Raw genomic sequence first — 20,231 nt, forward strand, 5'->3', positions numbered from 1 at the left:
GAATAGCATCGGGAAAAGTGAAAATTAATTTTTTTATCACTGTCAGTGTGTAACGATAAGTCCAAGGAAATGATTGGCGTGCATGAACAGATCCTGTTAGTCCAGCAGAGGGCGGTCTTACACCTCATTATCTCAGGTAAGTATAAGTATTATTACTTATTATTACTTATACTTACCGGAGTGTAATACATGCATACATAATCTCCGGCAAGATAGATTGGTTGGGGAGTTAAGGTACACTGGTTATAGGAAGAGTTAATGTAGACCTACAATTAACCGGCTTCCTGGACGTGGATTAACACAGTCTTTGCTCAAAAAGCAATAATCTAAATGTAATACGACTAATTTCCCAACTTCAAGTTTAGTTTCTAACTTTTCTTATCCGTAACATCACTTTTTTCGGTACAGGATTTTGTTGAAGGGATCTGGATATTAAGTTTGATGCTTATTAAGTGTAATTTCCACAGTTTGTCCTCATTGGGTTTTTTGATGGTGGTGTTAGGAGTGAGATTACTTAGAATTATTAGGCTTAAAATCTTCATGAATACACAAGAGCACAGTTTTTTTTTCATTGGCTTGCCGATGGAGAAGTTTCAATACGTGTAATGGAAAAGCACTTAAACCATACTTGACGTGATTAAAAGTAGTTCAGAACTGCATACTCATTCAGTTGGAGTGGCCAGTGAAAATATAGCACAACCATTCACATTTCAAAGGCACTAAACACTTGAACATTTGCATTCAGTCTCTGTCCATGGCAGGTGACAGGTGTCTTCTGTACATAATACATGAGTAACGTTCTTTCCATATATCAGTCTTCTTAGAGGTTTTCTTTACTTCAGGCATGCCAAGGAATGCCCGCGACAGGCGAGGAATGAAGCGGAATGATGATAGAAAAATCATAACTAATCACAAAATAAATAATAAATAATCACAAATAGCCTCAGGTCCTGCAAGCGCACTCAGTGAGGGCGTAGCGTGCGTGGTCACGACCGGGCCGTGCGTGATGACGGCAGGGCCGTTCATATCACAGGCTTGTTTTGAAGGAAGTGAGCAGCAAGTAGACCCCGAAAAGAAAGAGAAATTGAGCAAGCAGTTGACGGCGCTCGATCGAACAGCTCCCACAGACGGACCAGGACCGCGGTTTTAGAATAACTATTTCACCCCTCGCTCTTCGCAGCGGGTTTGTTGGCTGTCGCTGTCACACTGGCGTGAGGTTGAACTCTTCGTCGCCGACAGACAATAGCGATACGGCTCTCTACGCCAGAGGCTCGAGCGGAGGTAGCATTAGCATCTGCTAGCTTAGCGCTGATCGACGCTCGCGATACTCCCGTTTCTTAGCTAAATAAGGTAAGTTCACAACAGACGTGGGGATCGTAGTTTTTACGTCGACAGGTTAGCAGACCAGATGCAAATGAAATCCGCGGACATGACCATCCAGATGTGTGTGTTTCTGTCTAATATGAGCAGAAAACGCTGATCAAATCGCACTGCATGTGAAGTCTGCAGGCTAATTAGCTATCTGGCTATGCTAGCTGCGTTAGCTAACGCGAAGCCATATAATTGGCCTTAATTATTCTGATAGCCGTGTAGCTACGCGTGCTAATGTAATTATGCTAACGCTGCGCTCGGTGTTTTCATTGTTAACGATGGGATCGGTACGGCTCCGTGTAAACCCCTCAATTCTACATCAGCTAACGTTAGCAGATGTCAAAGTTCGACCTTAGCTAGCCAGCACATATCTCTGTAACATGACAGCCACTACACAAGCCTGGGTTAGACAGCTGTCTAGCTATCGGGACATTTCCAGTACTGCTCATTTTGGATGCAGCTATCGGATGTAGCTAGCTAACTAGACATCTGATTTTTCCTGGACCGACAGCGTTCCACGGGGCTGTTAAATTATCACAGCTGATGCGCTGATCTTAAAGTGGGTTTGGTGGGTAACCAGCTAGTTGGGTTTAATGAAATGATGGTTAGTCATGAGAGGGTTTGGTGGGTAACCAGCTAGCTGGGTTTAATGAAATGATGGATGATCAGACAGCGAAGTCTTTACCAGCATGCCAGCCAGCGAGCTACCCTGGTAACCTATGATTTACCTTACCGCATAATTCATCAACTAGAAACATCAAATGTAGCTGCGCATACCTTTTTCTATAGTTGTTTTTCCAGTAACAAGTTTAAATCACGGCCAAGGATGTTAATTTCTTAAACTTTTTAACAATTTTAACATAATAGCCGACGCCCTATGCCAAATATATACGGTAACATGAGATGTAACGTCAGGCCTACTGATGGTGCGATAATACTTTTCACGGACAGAATTCCGCTAGTTATATTTTAGCACTGTACAGGCCAGTCTTATTCAGGTTCTGAAAACGTGCTTTGTAATCTGTCCCATGTGATCCTATTTCCCAAGGGTCATGGGTTCCAGATTAAATATGGAGTTGTCGTTTGTAACTAATTTTAGGCATTTTCAGAGTATTGAATATGTGCTTAAACCTGTATGTGACTGTACAGCTACATGGTGTGTGTGTGTGTGTGTGTGTGTGTGTGTGTGTAATTTTTGTCAAAATGTTACACCTACCTACTAGCTTTATGTAATCAGTAAGCCCTACCTATACTCAGCAAGCTTGACTCGTCACAGTTCTACTGCATGATATGCTACCCCTGTTTGTTTCTATATGGCCCATGTTGTGTTCAGTTCTGCTGAGAGGGTGCCCACATCTGTAAGGTAAAAGTACGTTTAATGAATCAATGAAGTTTGACGACAGTTCATGGTTCACTGGATTCATTACGGTTGTCAGGTGTAACTGTGACTATATAGCACACCTATATAGCAACAAGTATTTTAACTGTCTTCCCTGCTGTCTTATGAATTAATGCTTAAATTAAATTTTAAAATAATAGATTGTATCTGTTTCTGATAAGGAAATTCTATGATTCTCGAGTTTATCCGCCTAAAGTTAATGTCTGCACTTTCCAGCCATCTTAGCCTCTCCTAGGAAATGCTCAGAGAGTTCCTGAGAATTAATTTTGTTGTAACAGAGCCCAGGTACTCCAGTCTGGGCCGAGTGGCCATGGAGAGGGACTTGCAGGGTGCGGCGGAAGCCTCTGTGGCTTGAGAGGGCGGCGGGACGGCGCGATGACGCACCTCGTATGCCGTCGTTGGCTCCTCTCGTTACTAATGAGTGTCACAGGATTCTGCATGTTGTAGACTATGGTAGTCTTTGAAAAAATGCATTAGGATGCTCCCTTCCTCTATCCGTAGTCCTTCCCTTGGGCGTTGATATGTGTTCAGTCAATAGGCCTTTATATCCCCCCTTTCCCCCAATCATTCTGCCTTCTCTGCAGTAACAGTAGCGGTTTTAATCCGTCCGCTCCGTTACCTGTTAGTCGTTCTTCTACAGGCAGGTGGGCTGCACCTCTGAGATGCACTCATGTCTGTGTTGCATGTCTGGCCATGCGTGGCCCAGAGCATGCCAGACAACAGCTCTTGGCTTTCGTGTTGGGCGTGTGGTACTGCCAGCGAGTGTGAGGAGGGGGCGTGGGCTAATACTTGGTAGCGGCAGCGCTGCAGTCATTTGATATGCTAATTTGAGGACGGAGTGCAACAAACGTGCTTGGAGACTCTTGTTTATTATTTTGAAGGGAATGTAGGACAGATGGAACCCAGGAAGGCAGAGGAGATGAGAGGCGCAGGAAGGGATTATTATTAATTTTATTTTATTTTTTTTACACCAGTGCAAATATCGCCTTGCTACAAGTTGCAGTTTAAGATGTGACAGGATTGGCAATGTTGTTGCATCAGATTTAGGCCAAAAGCTTCGCTAATCCATCAGATGGACCAGGAAGAAAGAGGTTTTAGTTCTAGCCTGGCAACCCTGGTGCATATGTTCTGCAGTTAGTCACACAGCTGGTGTTGCATAAACTCCCCCAGAACTCAGGGTTGTTGTGCATCGGGCCTGTTTCGATAGTGGAAGACCCGAGCAGGATGGGAGAGGCAGGCTGATGCATGCGTTTGTACATCTGCATTCATGGAAAGGGTGTCTCGTCACGCAGTCCACTCCAAATAATCAGAGCACCGAAACGTAACTCCCCGATCGAAGTCCTGATGTCTGCTTGCACTGATGTTATGTAATATGGAAATGAAGGGATCGAGGCGCTTGGGTAATGGATCCATGTGGTATGAGGAGTGATGTTTATAGTCACACTGAGCTGAATTAGGTTCCACTCCACTCCTCTATTGACCTATACCTCAGAAGCATAGTGTAAATGTCTTGGCAGACTGGCACGCCTGAATGGCCTTGTTTCACACACTCTCATGTAATTATCATAACCGTGTGGTGCTTTCCCCAACACTAGATGAGTGTGCAGTACTTGGCCGGATCAAGGTTAAACACGTTAAACTAGTTTTCCCGCCCTGTCCATGCACTTCATATCAGGCTCCATGTGGTGGTGGTGGTGTATTTACATTCACGGCTGTTTCTCGGAACCTAGCTTTCCTCGTATGTGGCCTAGGGTTGGGGCTGTTCCGTTGTGCTTTCGCGGTGTCTGCACCCTGCCCTTCCACCGGGGAGCAGGCACACAGCCCCTGGTTGGCCGGGCCTTCATGTTCTGTGAACGCTCAGCCCCAGGCCATGCATTCTAGCATGCCTTTATGTATTTATTTATTTGTCATCATGCTTAATTTCCCACCAACTCTTGGATAATCAACAAAGCCATTGTAATGTATTGTTTTTTTTGTTGTGTGAAATTGCATATAAATTGACAGTGTGCTCATTCTGTATGTCCGCAATAGCTCTACCATGCCCATGGAGCTCTTTCCCTTCTAGTCTGCCATGAAACGTGTGGAAGGAGACTAAATGTTGAAAATGTCCTCAGTGCACCTTTAAGTGAAACAACCACTGAGCTTGTTGTTGTTTAGAGCCAGCAGTTGCTTCTCTGGGGCCCTTTTTCATAACAAGCTGTTGACACCTCACTGGAGGGGGACCAGAGCTTGTTGAGCAATATGTTTTGCTGTTCACAGTGATATGTTTAGTGATAGTGTTTGGTTATAGCTGAGGCCACTGCCCATGTAGACCTCAGGGTGTGCTAGTGAGTCCTGCAGGTGGTGAATGTGTCTCTCCACAGCCAGCCGGGTGCACTAGTGAGTCCTGCAGGCGGTGAATGCTTCTCTCCCCAGCCAGTAGGTTTCACTAGAGAGTCCTGCAGGCGGTGAGCCCACACCAGGGTCTCGGGTGAGAAGTCCATACCAGGGTCTCGGGTGAGAGGTCTGTTCCAGGGGAGAAGTCGTACCAGGGTTCCATATATTTGTTTGTGTGCGCGCGTGCGTATGCACATATGCTCCTCATGACTTTGGGACAGACCCAAAGAAAGGAGAGGTCAAACCCATGACTGGTTTGAGAGCGTGACCAGTAGAGGTTCCTACACGGTGGCTGTCTGATGAACCATCGTCATACCAGCACTACTAGTGATCATTTTACTTAAGTAGCAGTGTTCATTAAACCCAAATAGCTTTTTCAAAACCAGTGCTACTACGTAACAAGCTCCAGGTTTGTAACAGGGAACAGAGTAAGGGTATGTACTTGCCTCCTGGGTGTGGGTTTGTGTCCTGGGGTCTTCTGCTGCTGTAACATTCCAGCTGAGGTGTTTACTTCATCTGTTTCTTGACCAAAGTTCTGGGACAAAATGGACCCGGCTAGTGAATCAGCAGGTGGTGATGGGGTCAGCTGACTTGTCTTATTGTTAGGGTTGATATCTGTGAGCAGCTGTGTTTAAAAAAAAAAAAGCCCTGACTGACGTCCCTGTACGCCGGCATCAGTAGAAGCATGAAAACGTCCTATTTTCTGCACACATTCGCCCCTGCAGTTTGCAAACACAAGCTTCGTGTCCCGCTTGACCTCTGCTTATGATTCCGTCTTTTCTGTCTCCTCCCAGCTGAGACGCGATGACATCGAGGAAGAAAGTCCTACTCAAAGTGATCATCCTGGGAGACTCTGGGTGGGTATGACAGCGTGAGCTTGTGCACTGGGGCTCTGGGTCTCGACCCCCACGTCACAGACGACTGGTCCACGGAAGAGAAATATTAGAAGTCCAGAGTGGCTGTATGTCACAGGGCACGTTGATGACCTGCTGACGTCAGCTTGGGTTGCCAGTCATGGAGTTTGCTGGTAGAACAGTTAATAGAACTAAATGGCCAATTTATAGTCATCCTTCACTCCTTTACTACACTGGCAGTGTAGAGACTGTGTAGTGTCTGGATCTCGAGGGCTGTGGTTTGACTGTGCTATGACATGCAATAACTATCCATAATTACAACATACTTTGGGTTCCAAATTTGCCATTGAGTTGGGTAACACACAAATTTACTTTTTTTTTTTTTTTTTTCCAGACAGTTTGGAATGTAGGTATTGTTTTTAGGATTTCAAATAGTGTCTAATGGTATAAAAGAGAATTTTTCTCTTTGATATTCTGGAGTCAGAAGGTTGACTGTCTTGGTTGAGAACGGGTGTAGGTGCTGTGCCAGTGCCAGTTAGCCGGTAGTTTGCCGGCTGGCCATCTTCAAACGCTCCTGGGTTCAAAAGCGATTTTGCCAGATCGGTGTCCTATAACGAAGCGCTCCCTTTAATGGGACAGGAATATGATCCCAGATCAGTGAAAGCAACCCTTAATAGGTAGGTTTGACTGCCTGCCTTTGTGTGGGTAAAGTTTCACACTAGGCACATGAACTCCCTTGAATTCTCTAGCATACAATAGTGTGGAGCTTTCTGATGGAGCAGGATCTGTTTGGAAGCAAAGAGTTCAAGGGAGTTCACTTTTGAGTGCAGTGAGGTTTTTGTTTTTTGTTTTGTTTTGTTTTTGTTTTTTTTGTTTTTTTTTACATTTTTGGGGATTTTTTTTTTTTCCAAGTGGTCGTTTTATTCTTACGAAAAATGCTGCATGGAGCTCTCAGTTCCTCCTTTTCGTGTGTGTGTGTGTGTGTATGTGAAATGCCGTGTGCTCACATGTTTATGCAGCGTGGGGAAGACCTCTCTGATGAACCAGTACGTAAACAAGAAGTTTAGCAACCAATACAAAGCCACAATAGGAGCTGATTTCCTGACAAAGGAGGTGATGGTGGATGACCGACTCGTCACGATGCAGGTACTGAGGGTCCTCCCGTGACTGCAGGGAGGCCGGGCCCCGGAGGGCCACACACCGGGATGCGTTCTCCCAGTCTCAATCTGAACAGTGGACAAAAGCCCTTTCTAAGGGCCTTTAGTGCCAGAGTAGTTGTAGTCTTTGTAGCGTGCCTGTCCCTTCATGTTGTAATTCTGCAGATCACTTCCCCATAATGCAGAGGAAATTTAGTACAGGACAACTGTTTTTGTCTCCTTCTAAATAGTTTAATCCTTTAGTCTCTCTTATTTGTGATTTGTAATTATTGTATAGTTATTTGTAAATGGTATTCTATGTTTTGTTTTAATTATTCTAATATTGCAGCATGTTTTTTGATGTCTCCAGTGACCTCCAAGTTTGTAAGGTCGAGAGCCTGTGGCAGTGTGCATTTGAGTATGTTTTAGGGACAGCACTCTTCAGCACTTCGATACAACCATAATTGTTAGATGACTTGTGTACTAATCAGAGACTTAAATTAGAAAAAAGACTGCAGCAGCTGGGTTAGTACGTGAATGCGTTTCAGAAGGGAAGACTGGGCTCGGTGTGACGGCTGTACAGACGTGCAGCGTGAGTGATCTTGGCTGTTGTACTGTGTGGACGTGCACTTGTCTTCCCGACGCAGATCTGGGACACAGCGGGTCAGGAGCGCTTTCAGTCGCTGGGCGTGGCTTTCTACCGCGGTGCCGACTGCTGTGTGCTCGTCTTCGACGTCACGGCGCCCAACACCTTCAAGACCCTGGACAGCTGGCGGGACGAGTTCCTGATCCAGGCCAGCCCACGCGACCCTGAGAACTTTCCCTTTGTAGTGCTCGGCAACAAAATCGACTTGGAGAACAGGCAGGTGGGTGGTACGGGTGGAGAAAAGGCACGTGGGTGGTGTGGGTGGAGAAAAGGCACATGGGTGGTGCGGGTGGAATACGGGCACGTGGAGGGTAGTGTGGGCTGCAACAGATCACTTGACTGTGTTGTTCGTAAGCTGCGCTCGTGCCCATTGCTCTGTGTCTCCTAGGTAACCACCAAGCGGGCACAAGCCTGGTGTCAGAGCAAGAACAACATCCCCTACTTCGAGACCAGCGCAAAAGAGGCCATTAACGTAGAACAGGCTTTCCAAACCATTGCCCGCAACGCACTGAAACAGGTACACAATGCAGGTTCTGGGTCGCCATGGATGTGCACCCCAACACATCATTATATTTACATTTATGGCATTTAGCTGATGCTTTTATCCAAAGCGACTTAAAATTATGACTGAGTACAACTTGTCAGGTACCTTAACCACTGAGCTACTGCCCTTACTGCCCTCATTAAAAACCAGTGGCTTGGTCCAGTCTCTTGACCACTCCAAGGTCCTTTTCCGTCCATGGTGTTTGTGGTGCACATTTTCCATAAATGTACAACATCATTGTTACAGCCAAGTAAAAAAAAGTCAGTATCTACAAGAACAGCATGGTTCTTTGCCTTAAATTATGCAGTTATTCTTTTTGACATATTAAATATGTTAAAATAAGTCTTTCAATTACAACATAATGTTCAACTTTATATTAAAAAAAAAAAAAAAAAAGTTAAATTTTCCCTCTTCTGTCTTGGTGTTCTTAGGAGACTGAGGTGGAGTTATACAACGAGTTCCCAGAACCCATCAAGCTAGATAGGAATGAGAGAGCCAAGCCATCAGCAGAAACCTGCAGCTGCTGAAGACCACCAGGGCTGCCACTGACTCCCCCCCACCACCTTTTCTGGCCTTGTTTCCTCCCCACCTTCTCTCTCTCACTCTCTCTCTTTCCCTTTCCCCCCTTTCCCAATATAATCACTGGCTTTCATAGAGCAAGCAGGCTTCTTCTCTTAGATTATACCTTATACAAATTGCACTCACAACCCCACCCCCACACACACATCTCAAATGTATTCAAGCCCTGTGTCTGCTCTTTTAACCTTAATCTAGCCACAGAGTCCCAACATCATTCCCTTTCACAGGATCTCCAGAATTCCTTCAGTTCCCACCATAGAGACATTTACCCATGCATGTACGTGCGCACACGCATCCACCCCCCCCCCCCCCCACACACACACACACACACACACACACACACAGTTTATCCTTACAATTCAACACTTGAATGGTTTCCAAGACTTTTTATATGAACCCACCATATAACTGGAATCTGTAAAGTGTGACTGCAGGTCACTGGGGCTGTGTAATATATCGGTGTATTAAAGCTCTGTGTTAGTAGCGGGACTGTTTGCTCTCTCAGACTGCTTCAAAGGTCTTGTGTACTCCAGAAAGCATGCTGTCCCCTGCTTGATCCCAAACCTAGAAAAGAGGTCTTTGAAACCAGCGATGGGGTGTGCTATTTTTTTGGATATGAAAAGTCCCCAAATGCAGTCCTATTGTGGCAATTAGTCTAATTCTGCAGTGGGTTGCTTGAGGGTTATTTTTGTTTTTGTGGGGGACGGTTTGTCATTGTCAGCAGGACGTGCTGAGGATGATCTGATTAGTAACGTGAGCCGACTCCTTTGTTTCCTATATTTTGTTCCTTCAAGGAAGCACTTGATATCACTCAGGTGTTTCGGTTTATTCAACTTTATCATTCTTTTGATTCTTATTGTCTTATTAACTGACCTAAATAAATGGACAAATACATACATACATACAACTAGGCCACAATGAAAAAAAGTATTCATTGTGACATTTATTACAGCACAGCATAGACTTCATTTGAAAACTAATGTATTTCCAATAATAATGAAAATTAAAAAAGGAGAAAACCTTGTTGAATAAACCTGGTTTGTTCAGTGTTTATTTTTATTAAAAATAGATAAGGGGGTGGTCAGTCTAATGGATTGTACTACCATTTTAAAATATGACTTATGAACACAGTTCAATGGCCTTCAGATTTTACTTTTTTTTTTTATTTTAAAAAAATGTTAATGTTTGTAGGCGAGACCTGATTCCAGTCCTGTTGAGCTCAGCACTGATGTCTGGAGTGGAAACAACCTCACGCTGGAGTAAGTGGAATCTCCTCGGTACAGACCTCCTCCATAACACAACAGTACACAAAATCTGTGAAAGGACACCTGTGGTTTGGCACTGCGCAAAATGCAAAACAGTTAACGGAACAGGCAACGGGCAAGCCATACGTGTTGACCCAACTCCTGTGATACACCCCCCCCAGCTGTGTTCAGCTGTCTCAGTTTAAGATCACCCTGGGTTGATATGTTTGGATTTTCTGTGCTCACTTTTGTACACTTGGCACTGGCAGAGGACCGGGGTAGTCACGGGTACCGACTGAACAACTGGGTTTGTGTGTTGAGGATAGTCGAGCACCATCTTAAAGACTTCAATAAGAGACACACAATCTGCCTTTTTACACCGTCCCAGATCAGTTAGGGCACTAAGTGGGAAAAAAGATCATGAGATGATCCTGAATCATTGCTGTGTGTACAAAAAAGTATATCCCACCTTCATTTGAATTTTTACTATCATAACAATGTGCAGGCTTTTACGCTATTAATAAAGTGATCTACTTGAGAGGTCTCAGCAAGCAAAGCAAAATTCATCAGAGCACCAGCTTAATTGTGAGGCAAGAGATCTGCTGTTAAGCCAAGTGTCTCACACTTAAAATAAAAATGAACCAGAGACAGACTGAAGGAACGCTTTTAAGTTCTCGGTTTCTTGCAGGCACCGTATCCCAGCAGCCACTGCTGCAGGGGTCCAATTGGCTTAGCCTCGCGTTTCCCTGAGGGCGGGGTTGGCTCGGTTTCCTTGGCTTCGTCATTGTGGTCCGGTTCTTTCCTCTTCTTGGGCGAGCCGGTCTTCAGCCAGCTCATCAGCGCCTTGCTGCTGGCCGAGGCCTGAGGAGCCTGATTTAGACAGAGCATGAAGTAAGAGGTGTTCAGAAATTAAATGGTACTTCAAATATTTTGCATTCTTAGCTTTCTTTGGACATAATCTCAAAGTCACTCAATCTAGAACAGTGTGACCATTTTTTAAAAGAGGCTTTTTACTTTAATTGTATAGCTATCTGAAAGCTACAACCTTTACACCGCTGGGAAAAACCATTAAATAAAAATTGTGTGTGTCATTTTATATATATATATATATAGAGTGTGTGTGAAGAATGCCAAAAAGCTTGATCTTTCGTCTGAGGATCTCTGCATAAGTGCAGTACCTTCCTGACAGCAGGGTCCAGGGGCTGAAGGCACTCGGGCGAGTTGTTGCGGGAGTTGTTGACGAGGGGGGAGACGGGGTGAAAGGTCAGGCAGGACTTGGACTGGAGAAGCTTCAGGGCTTCAAGCGATCGCACTTCTCCGAAGTCCAACCATCGTCTCACTTCCTCCTCTCCATCAAGGATGGCAGGCATTCTGTTACATGTACATACACACACGCACAGAGGAACCAGGCTCTTGTTTCAACTTAAAAGCAGACTTATTGATCATACTACAAGGTGATAATATCTGTAAAGGTGTATTAATCTAATACTAAATCACAATTTTTAACGCATTTTAGAAAAATAATTTCAAATTATAAATTAATTCTTGAGTTATTCTCCCATTCTAAATTGTTCTACTCCGTTTTCATCGATGACTTTAAAACATCTTCAACTTTGCACCTGTCATGGATGCTTTTCAAGTTTTCTGAAGCATCCACTGTGATCACGGTGTAAGTGTACAGAACCTCTCCACCACCAGGGGGCATCCAGCAATCAAACAGCCCTGCGATGGTAAGCAGGCGCCAACCTGCCCATTCTGTACTCTCATCATTGTCCTGTCAAAGCAAAAAAAAACAAAAAAACCCAAAAAAAACCCAAACCTAAATGGTGGACAAAAGACACTGAACGGGGATTGGCCTTGAATTCCCATCACCCACAAAGCATACAATTTCTCGTATATGGATTACACATGCTAAAATACATTTCTCCGGCTCAGAAAAGGTCCAAAATTCATCCTGACCTGCTCGTCTCTGTGGCCCACACTCTGTCTGTCTGGCACCTGGCATTCTGGCCCTCCCCACGTGCCCTGCTGGGTGGGCCCTGCTGCTCTCTGGCTCTGGGGGAAATAGATGAAGAAGGGCTGCTTGTCCTTCCCCTGCCTCCTCCACTCGTAGAAGCCGTCAGCCAGGATGACACAACGCTGGCCTTTCAACAGGGGTTCCTGAGGCACAAAATAAACGTGAAACCACTACTCTAAAAGGTTTAGCTAAATAAAGGGATCTGATTTTTCCACGTGGCCCCCAACAGAACTGGCGGCACCTTATAAGACTTCTTCTGCAACAAGCTCTCACGGCGACAGTTGGAGGTGTTGTACTGCATTTTGCTGGGGTCGCTCTCCTTGAACCAGGACGGCACAAGGCCCCACCGCATTGTTGCCAAGACACACTCATCCACTGGGGCTTCCTGACAGCAAGAACAGGGCTGAAGTGAATTAACCGATACCAGCAATTTACACTGTTTATTAAAGCAACTTATGTTTGGAAATTTTAATTAACACTTCTGTTAACTCTGAAAGAAAATGTACTTATTGTATCTGTAAAGGAACACAAACTGGGACGTGATCACAGACAGACTGATAGCACCTTACCTTGTTGAAGTGGCGATTGGAGAGCAGAACCGGGCTGGAGGACTGAGGACTCTTGTTGTAGGATGGCCGGTACTTGTCGGCATCTCCGTCCCTCCACTGCGGCCGCCGGCGCTGCCCGGTCCGGTCTGGATACGGGGAGGCGCGCCGAACCTCAGCCGGAGCGAGAGTGCAAGCAGTCCTACCGCACATGTTTAGATCCTACATCACATCACTGCAGAGGAAACGTACACGAAGGATTCGATTAATTGACACCGAAACAAATTAGTAAAGAAAAAGGCTGTCCAGCGACGGTAACCTGAATATGAATCTTAGCTAGCTGTCATTATGGGTCCCCCCCGAATGCTATATCTAGGTAGATTTGAGCAGTCATGCAATCGGCATAATGAGTCCATCGATTAATCGCCGACTAGAGAATGTCTTTTTTTTTTAAATCACTAGCTAGCAAGCAATGCTGATATTTCTCGTAGCTAGCTATTATGTTTAAGTATATACGTGATAGCCAATTAGCCTCATCAGAAACCATGATAAAGGGTGCAATCCTGAAAGACTACGTTTCTAGTTAACTAGCGGGGTGCAAGTTATACTAGTGCAGTTTGTACTGAGGCACGTTAGATACAGAATTGAACTATAAATGCTCCTTATAGCTTTCAAAATCTCACAGCTAAATCGCAGCCCACCCAGCTAACAGGCTAATACCTAACGCTAGATGGAACAACCTCGCCCACCAACGTTAGTGTTAATGCAAATTTACGTTTTTAAAACCAACACGTTAGATACAAAGTACTCCCGCACTGAGCTCACATTTAAGTCACTTACTTGGAGGGAAGTTTTCTTCAGGGTCGTCCTCCTACCATATTGGCTGGTTAGTTTTAGAAATAGGTTAGCTAACGCAAGCCAGCTACCAGTAAAAGAACTAGGTTCACAATGAACAGGCCAGATTGCGCCCCCTGGCGTGCCCTGGCGTGCATGACTACGCATGACTATGAACTAGTCGGTCATATTACTTTTGGTTTCTATCAATAGTGGCACGAACCGTTAATTTTATTTTTGGTATTGTTTTACGTGCAGCGTGAAGATTTATCAGAATTATCAACAGCTATGTCAAAATGCCAGAAACAGACTGACTTATTATATCGACAACACCATGGTCTCTTACTAAAAACACAACATTTATTTCGAGAACCACTAGCGTTAACAATATTATGTCAAATAAACGACTTTTTAGATACTGTGTCCATTTTCTCGAATCCGTCCATTCCAATAAAAAAAACAAACAAACCGAAAACGTAGGCAAAATCACGTGCTTTCTCCTCAACACATGCACCCGCAAAATACAACTTTACCATACAAACGGCAACAATAACTGCTGGAAACTACTTGCATGTGGGAATTGTAAAAAACCAAAAAAAAACAAAACCAAAAAACCAAAAAAAGGCAAACGTAGCAAGAGACTCCAGGACTCAGGTATCAGCTCAGTGTATGATCAGCTTCACACACCTCACAGTTTTGTTCATTAGGGTGTAACGGGCTAAGACGTAGGGTCGAGGGGACTGATCCCAGGTCAGCATTCACACTCAGAAGCTTTACCACAGAACTCCTGAGCTCAGATACCATCATGACTGGATTCATCACAGTAGTGTAAGTGTCAGTGAGAGGTTTCTTAGTGCACATGGGGGGGGGGGGATTGTTCAGGGAGGGTTCTTAGCCTGAGTTAAAGACAGGGATGAGGGGTGTAACGTGCCAGTGGAATTTGATTGTTTTTGAGCTCAGCTGTTAGATATAAATGACATGTTGAATGCTTCAAAGTCCACTTTAGGTTTCGTTGAAGAATAAGAATTTCCATTTGCAAAAACATTGTATTTTACACCATTTTGGTGCTGCATCACATCTTGGCAATGCTGTGTATGACAGTAATTCAAACTTCTTGTTTTATCATCTTAACTGCCTATCTTGCCCAGGCTAGAATTAGCCCTGGTATTTGGCCTAGGTCCACAGTGTTGGTTGGCTTTATGCCAGTTAGCTGGCTGACCTATTTATTACAACTCCGGTCCCCAGGACACGTCAGCACACAGGCTGTCCACAGCTGGACACTCCCATCTTTGTGGTGTGGTGTTTGGTTTTTGTTTTTTATCCATCCAGCAATTTGAGGATGCTCTCTCTCTCTTTCAGGGCTTTCCATGCCTGGTCTTTCTCTTTCTTTGTCGGGGTGCGTTTCTTCTGTCTGGCAGCCATAATGCGTCGGAAGGCCTCCATTACCTCGTTGTCAGCTACGCGGACCCGTTGACGAAGCTCCTGCTTTCTCATCTCCTCCCGCGCTAATCTACGGACAGAACGGACACAAACGATAAGGAACGCCAGTGTTCTGTCCTAGAGAGCCAACAGAGCTGTTCTCTGTTTTTCACTGAATAGCTGGCACACATTGGATGGAAGCTGAGACATCATAAAAATGAGGACTGCTGGGGCTTCTGGCTTTGGAAACAATACTCTAAATAATACTCCATACAATACCCTAAATAATACTCAAATACTCTAAATAATCAAGGAGCTTGAGAATCAGATAGTAAGTTTTATTTTCTGTTATTAAGAAAGGCGAAATAAGTGGTTATAGATTATTGCTCCCTTTAAATTTAAAGCTCTAGATAGACAAAAGCTATTAATGTTTTGTCTAGACAATTTATTCAAAGTATTATTATGACAGTTGTAATCAAAAGGATTAGGTGAGCGGACCCTCGCAGATATATCTCACCGGAGCAGCTCTTGTTTGCGTGCACGGTTGTGGGCGCTCAAGGCCTTAAGCTCGGCCTGCCTCTTCTGGAGCTCAGCCAGCACCTCGTCCTCCGAGTCCCCCCCGGCACCCTGCCGCTCCTCAGAGTCCAGCAGGCCATGAGACACCAGCTCCTCCTTAATCCGAGCCTCCAGAGAGCGTGTGTGGGGCACACTGTGGGTGTGGGGGAAGAAAGAAAGAAGAGCACAGCATGGTAACATCCAAGAGTGGATGGACACTGGACAGTTACGATAGTTCTGTCATTTTGGCTATTGCAATACAGCTCTTTGGGCTGGGACACCATAACTACCATGCAAAAATGTGCAGGAATATCTAGAATTGAGGTTTAAGGAGCTTTTAAACTCTTATAACACCGCCCCCCCCCCCTCAATCTACTACAATATTTTTCCAGGGCTTACTGTATTTTTTTTATGAAAGTACAGAAACGAATGCTATTGCCAATAGTTGTTTTCATGTAGTTAAACCAAATATAACTGGTACAGTAGCTTGGTGGTTAGCATGTTTGCCTCTCAGTTCTAGGGTTCAAGTCCCTATCTGAGTGAAGTTTCCATGTTCTCCCTGTGTCTGTGTGGGTTTAGTCTGGGGTATCTGGTTTCCTCCCTCAGTCCAAAAATGTGGAGGTTAGGTTGACTGGATATTCCAAATTGTCCTGTATAAATGTGACCTGTGTGCAAGTATATATTTCTGTGTGTGAATGTGTGCATGCATGTCCAGTGAGGGTTGGTGCTCTGTCCTGGTCTTAACCTCCTCCCTTTCCCCTGGTACAGTGCCCCAGGGGGCTGTGTGATTGAGAGTATGCTGTGTGCAAATGGGCTGCTGCTTCTCATCAGGTCTGTGAGTGACTGTAAAAGTGTCCTTGAGCTTGAGAAATGTGTACATAAATATATGTAACTAATACTACTGAAGGCTTTTACTAATATAATTACTGCCATATGAATTGGAGCGCTAATGTGCACATACATAGTGAAGTTTCCACCAACCTTGCATCCCTCCACGTCTAATCCATCTCTAAACCAGAGTATGTGAGTAGTCTGGAGTGGGAGTGGCTATAAGAAAAGTTGGAACGGAGTGATTCCAGAATGCCCTGAATGAGGAGCGGACCTTCCTGCCACTCCACCCTGCTCACATACTCAACTCCAAACTTTCCAAGGTTTCTACTGACTTCCCTAACGCAGACGCTTGTGTTTACTCTGTGTGTACCTGAAAGGTTTTCCCTGGCTGCGGGGCGACGTTCCCACCCCGTCATCCTTCACTGGAATATCTGGGATGGGAGAATCTTCCATGGGGGATATGATATTCTCCTGCAAGGGAACCCAAAGACTTAAACCAACATAATCAAATGGCAGTTAGTTTCAATGGGAAACAATATTTACGATATGACTCAAAGCAGTGGTTCTGTTTGTACTTTTTTGGCTCCCAACACTCTGTTCTACAGTGTTTTATCATCCTAGGTTACCAGGATAGAATGGAACAAGAATGTGGCTAAAGATTACGAAAAACTCTGGTTTGGGACCCTCCGACTTCCACAGGCAAGAACAGCTATAAGGTTTTTGGTGTTGCAACAATAACTTCATCTGAATTACCACAGCACACAAAAAACCCACAACCACAACAAAAAAATGGCACAGCGCACATCTGGTTGCCATGCTGCATGCCGCTAAAAGTAAGGGCCCTTCCTGCCCAGAGCTGTGGGTGAACTTATTCAGCATCACACCTCCACCAGGGCTTGCAGCAGGCGCTGCGTCAGTGGGCCAAATGGACATCCATCTTCCGGGGGCTCGTGCTGGGCTTCAGACTTCTTCAGCAGAGCGTCCACGTCTGCAAAGACCACAACGAGTTCATGCGGTTTAAGACCAAATGCACAAGTGGCTTCTCTTGTTTTAGATTTTCTTTTATTTTAATCAGAAATAACTATCTAATTTCATTTCAACTTTATCTTTTTGTAAACCATTTTGAAAACTTTTATTAATACTAGATAAATGAAATGTCATTGTTATTACTATGTGGCTTCTATTAACAAAGGTTCTCTTTGAAGTCCAGCTAAAACACTGTCTGTGTCAGAGCTACCTTTGGCATCTATCTCAGAAAGGGGACCCAAGAGGCTTTTCTTCTTGTCATTGGCTCGTGCTCCCTCCCTCTGCTCCTCCAGCAAGTCCTCTTGAGCCCAGCGCTGAGAATAGTGCTTTCCCAGAGCTGGGATCTGACACACACACAATGTATTTCCGTTTTATAAAGGCAGAAGTAAAAGTAAAATTGAGCCGTAACAATGCTCACTTTAATAGAGTAGTTTTAAATACAAGCACATTTTAATGACACTTAGTCCAAAACATTTTCCCATCCTCACAGCGATTATTAAAAATACTCATAAAAAGACAAAAGTCTCTGTGACTGTCCCTGGCTCTGTAATAAGCAACTAAAGAGTTTTATATGGCTCAGGTATAATAACTAAATCAAGAAACCTCTCCTTGTCTTTTGATTATTATACATCAAAGCAGCACATAGAAGAGCAGTGCCAAGCGTGCATGTCATTGGTGGGAGAGGCTTTAAATACAAGGACTGAATGGAAGATGTGCAATCAAAGGGAAGGGATGGACTCCTTCGACTGCAAGGACTGGTGGAAATTAACAAGAACAATTCATGGTGCTGCTGTATTTATTTGTCCTATATCTGAGTTTAAGTGAATGGACTGTTAGCTGTTTATGAAAACTACTGCTTTATTGGTATAGTTACCTTGTAGTACTCTCCTTCATCTTCAGGGGGTTTAAGAAGCTCTTCAAGAACTCTGATCTCTTCATTGGTGATGTCTGCACAGTAGGGTTCCACTGAGGCCCAGAATCTGACATGCATACACCCACATCCATATTATGTACAATTATATGAGAATAATGAGTTTAACAACTTATTAATGAAATTATTCATTATTGGAATTCCAGCCAACCTGTTAGGTGCGTCATTTTTGGGGTTGCGGGGTATGTCTTGCGGATCTTCACTGAATTCATATTCCTGAACTTTGGGCTGCAAGTTCTTGGATTTTGGCCTGCCTGGGCCGGGGCCGGGCCCGTGACCTGCCTTTCCCTCCAGCTTCTGCTTCTTAGGCTTGGGATGACGAGAGGAAGCTGAGAGATCAGCATCTTTGCTCAGCTTTAGAAACCTTTTGTCACCTTTTTTGTCCTGCCAATCTGTCAGAATCTATTCGGAAAGAACAAAATGAAAGTTCAATACAAAATTAAATTTAATATCATGGGCTAGAGAACAAGGAAAGCACACAGAGAGAGAGACAGAGAGAGAGAGAGAGAGAAATGAAAGAGGGAGGTGGATACAGAGTGGGCAGGAACTCGAGAGAAGCATTAAAGGGGGAGGAAAGGAAAAGAAAGAGATATAGAGGAGAGGGTAAGCTGGGAACATCCAAGCATGGCACTGACCTGTCTCTGTTCTTCCAGTGCTCGAAGACGGCGGCTGGCTGAGGACAGAAGGGTCTCCAGCTCCAGCTGCAGTGTATCCAGCTCTTCAATCCCGATGCCATCATCCTCAGAGCGGCCCAACACAGCAGTATAGCGTGGACACACTTTCACATGCTCCACTGGCTTGAAGTCATAGTACTTGAGTGGTGGGCAGTCCTTCAACTCACTCATCTTCTCAATTACAGGCAAGTGGAACTGTGAAGGAAATAACAAACGCAAGACTCATTTCATGGACTACAAAAAATTCAGTTACAAAGCTTTTTCTATAGAACACGTTTTTCCAACAACTCTTATCAATTTCTCATTGAAATGTATGCTGACAGTAACTCGTTGATGTGGGTCTGTAAAGATGGTCCAGACCCAAAGCTGACGACTCGCTGTGTTCGGGTTTTGTGTGGTGATACATGCTAAGCCCTCTCTTAACTCCCCTTTACAACTGCTTTAGCTCAGTCCAGACTAAGGCCTCTTGGGTCAGCCTATGGTAAAATTAGCTCAGTAATTAAAGAGATCAAATATCTTATAAAATACTCAGCGTGAATTCTCATAAGCAAGTGCAACATTAAACACAACGAACCGGGAGAAAGTTACCCAGCTAACTAGCCAACTAGCCAGCAAGGAAGCTAACGCTGAATACTACACGCAGGAAAAAACCGTCTTGAGAGGCTGTGGTTTTATGTGAGTTGTGTAAACCGTTGGGCAACACCTAAACCTACAATATGTGATGGTATTCATAAGATAAGAAATAATCAGTTATACAGCAGGTGCTTTTAGATGATATGTAATTAACTAGCTAGCACAGCTAAGCTAAGTTGAGCCTAGCTGGCGCGTGCAAGTCAAACCATCAACGAGAAACCGGTTTTTATTCATTACGAATGTACACAGCCCGAAAAAACTAAGTTGGATGTATTGCGACAATTCGGTTATAGATTAGACGAAAAGGTATTACTCAAGTATGTAAATTCACCACACCCTAGAAGAATTTATTCAAAAATATCGACATTATTATTTACCTCTTGGAAGGGGCATCCATTACGGACTCTACCATTTGGGGGAATGGGGACGTGCAGCGCATTGTAATAAGACTGCATTGTCAAGAAATGTAGAAATTATGGACAGTTGTGAAAATGATAAGCAAGGTGTATACACTCCTTTCAATTATTTGTTATTTTCTTATTCTCAGTGATCTTGACAGTATAAAATAATGATGCCCCCATATGTATATCAAGAACTCAGCCATAAATGGTATGCTC

The 20,231-nt window shown here is 44.3% G+C and overlaps 3 protein-coding genes across 3 annotated transcripts; 1 reads left to right on the forward strand and 2 right to left on the reverse strand.

The window, feature by feature from the left end:
* Window positions 1-1,018: 1,018 nt before the first annotated feature.
* On the forward strand, window positions 1,019-9,938 carry rab7a (RAB7a, member RAS oncogene family). The gene is made up of 6 exons (XM_027029829.3): window positions 1,019-1,350; window positions 5,941-6,003; window positions 7,020-7,146; window positions 7,784-8,002; window positions 8,171-8,299; window positions 8,758-9,938. The coding sequence occupies exons 2-6, from the start codon at window positions 5,951-5,953 to the stop codon at window positions 8,851-8,853; spliced, it is 624 nt and encodes a 207-aa protein (XP_026885630.1). The 5' UTR covers window positions 1,019-1,350; window positions 5,941-5,950; the 3' UTR covers window positions 8,854-9,938.
* An 864-nt stretch (window positions 9,939-10,802) lies between these two features.
* On the reverse strand, window positions 10,803-13,707 carry hmces (5-hydroxymethylcytosine binding, ES cell specific). The gene is made up of 7 exons (XM_027029827.3): window positions 13,552-13,707; window positions 12,736-12,946; window positions 12,408-12,551; window positions 12,109-12,309; window positions 11,769-11,923; window positions 11,328-11,520; window positions 10,803-11,019 (listed from the first exon to the last, which is right to left on the reverse strand). The coding sequence occupies exons 2-7, from the start codon at window positions 12,922-12,924 to the stop codon at window positions 10,816-10,818; spliced, it is 1,086 nt and encodes a 361-aa protein (XP_026885628.2). The 5' UTR covers window positions 12,925-12,946; window positions 13,552-13,707; the 3' UTR covers window positions 10,803-10,815.
* Window positions 13,708-13,885: 178 nt separating this feature from the next.
* Window positions 13,886-20,048, reverse strand: tada3l (transcriptional adaptor 3 (NGG1 homolog, yeast)-like). Its single transcript, XM_027029832.3, has 9 exons — window positions 19,992-20,048; window positions 18,943-19,176; window positions 18,459-18,709; window positions 18,251-18,356; window positions 17,588-17,720; window positions 17,235-17,338; window positions 16,721-16,821; window positions 15,482-15,673; window positions 13,886-15,055 (listed from the first exon to the last, which is right to left on the reverse strand). The coding sequence occupies exons 2-9, from the start codon at window positions 19,150-19,152 to the stop codon at window positions 14,863-14,865; spliced, it is 1,290 nt and encodes a 429-aa protein (XP_026885633.1). The 5' UTR covers window positions 19,153-19,176; window positions 19,992-20,048; the 3' UTR covers window positions 13,886-14,862.
* Between the last annotated feature and the right edge of the window lie 183 nt (window positions 20,049-20,231).

Source organism: Electrophorus electricus, chromosome 22 (assembly GCF_041902795.1).
Source record: "Electrophorus electricus isolate QZ-2024a chromosome 22, ASM4190279v1, whole genome shotgun sequence".
NCBI lineage: Eukaryota > Metazoa > Chordata > Actinopteri > Gymnotiformes > Gymnotidae > Electrophorus > Electrophorus electricus.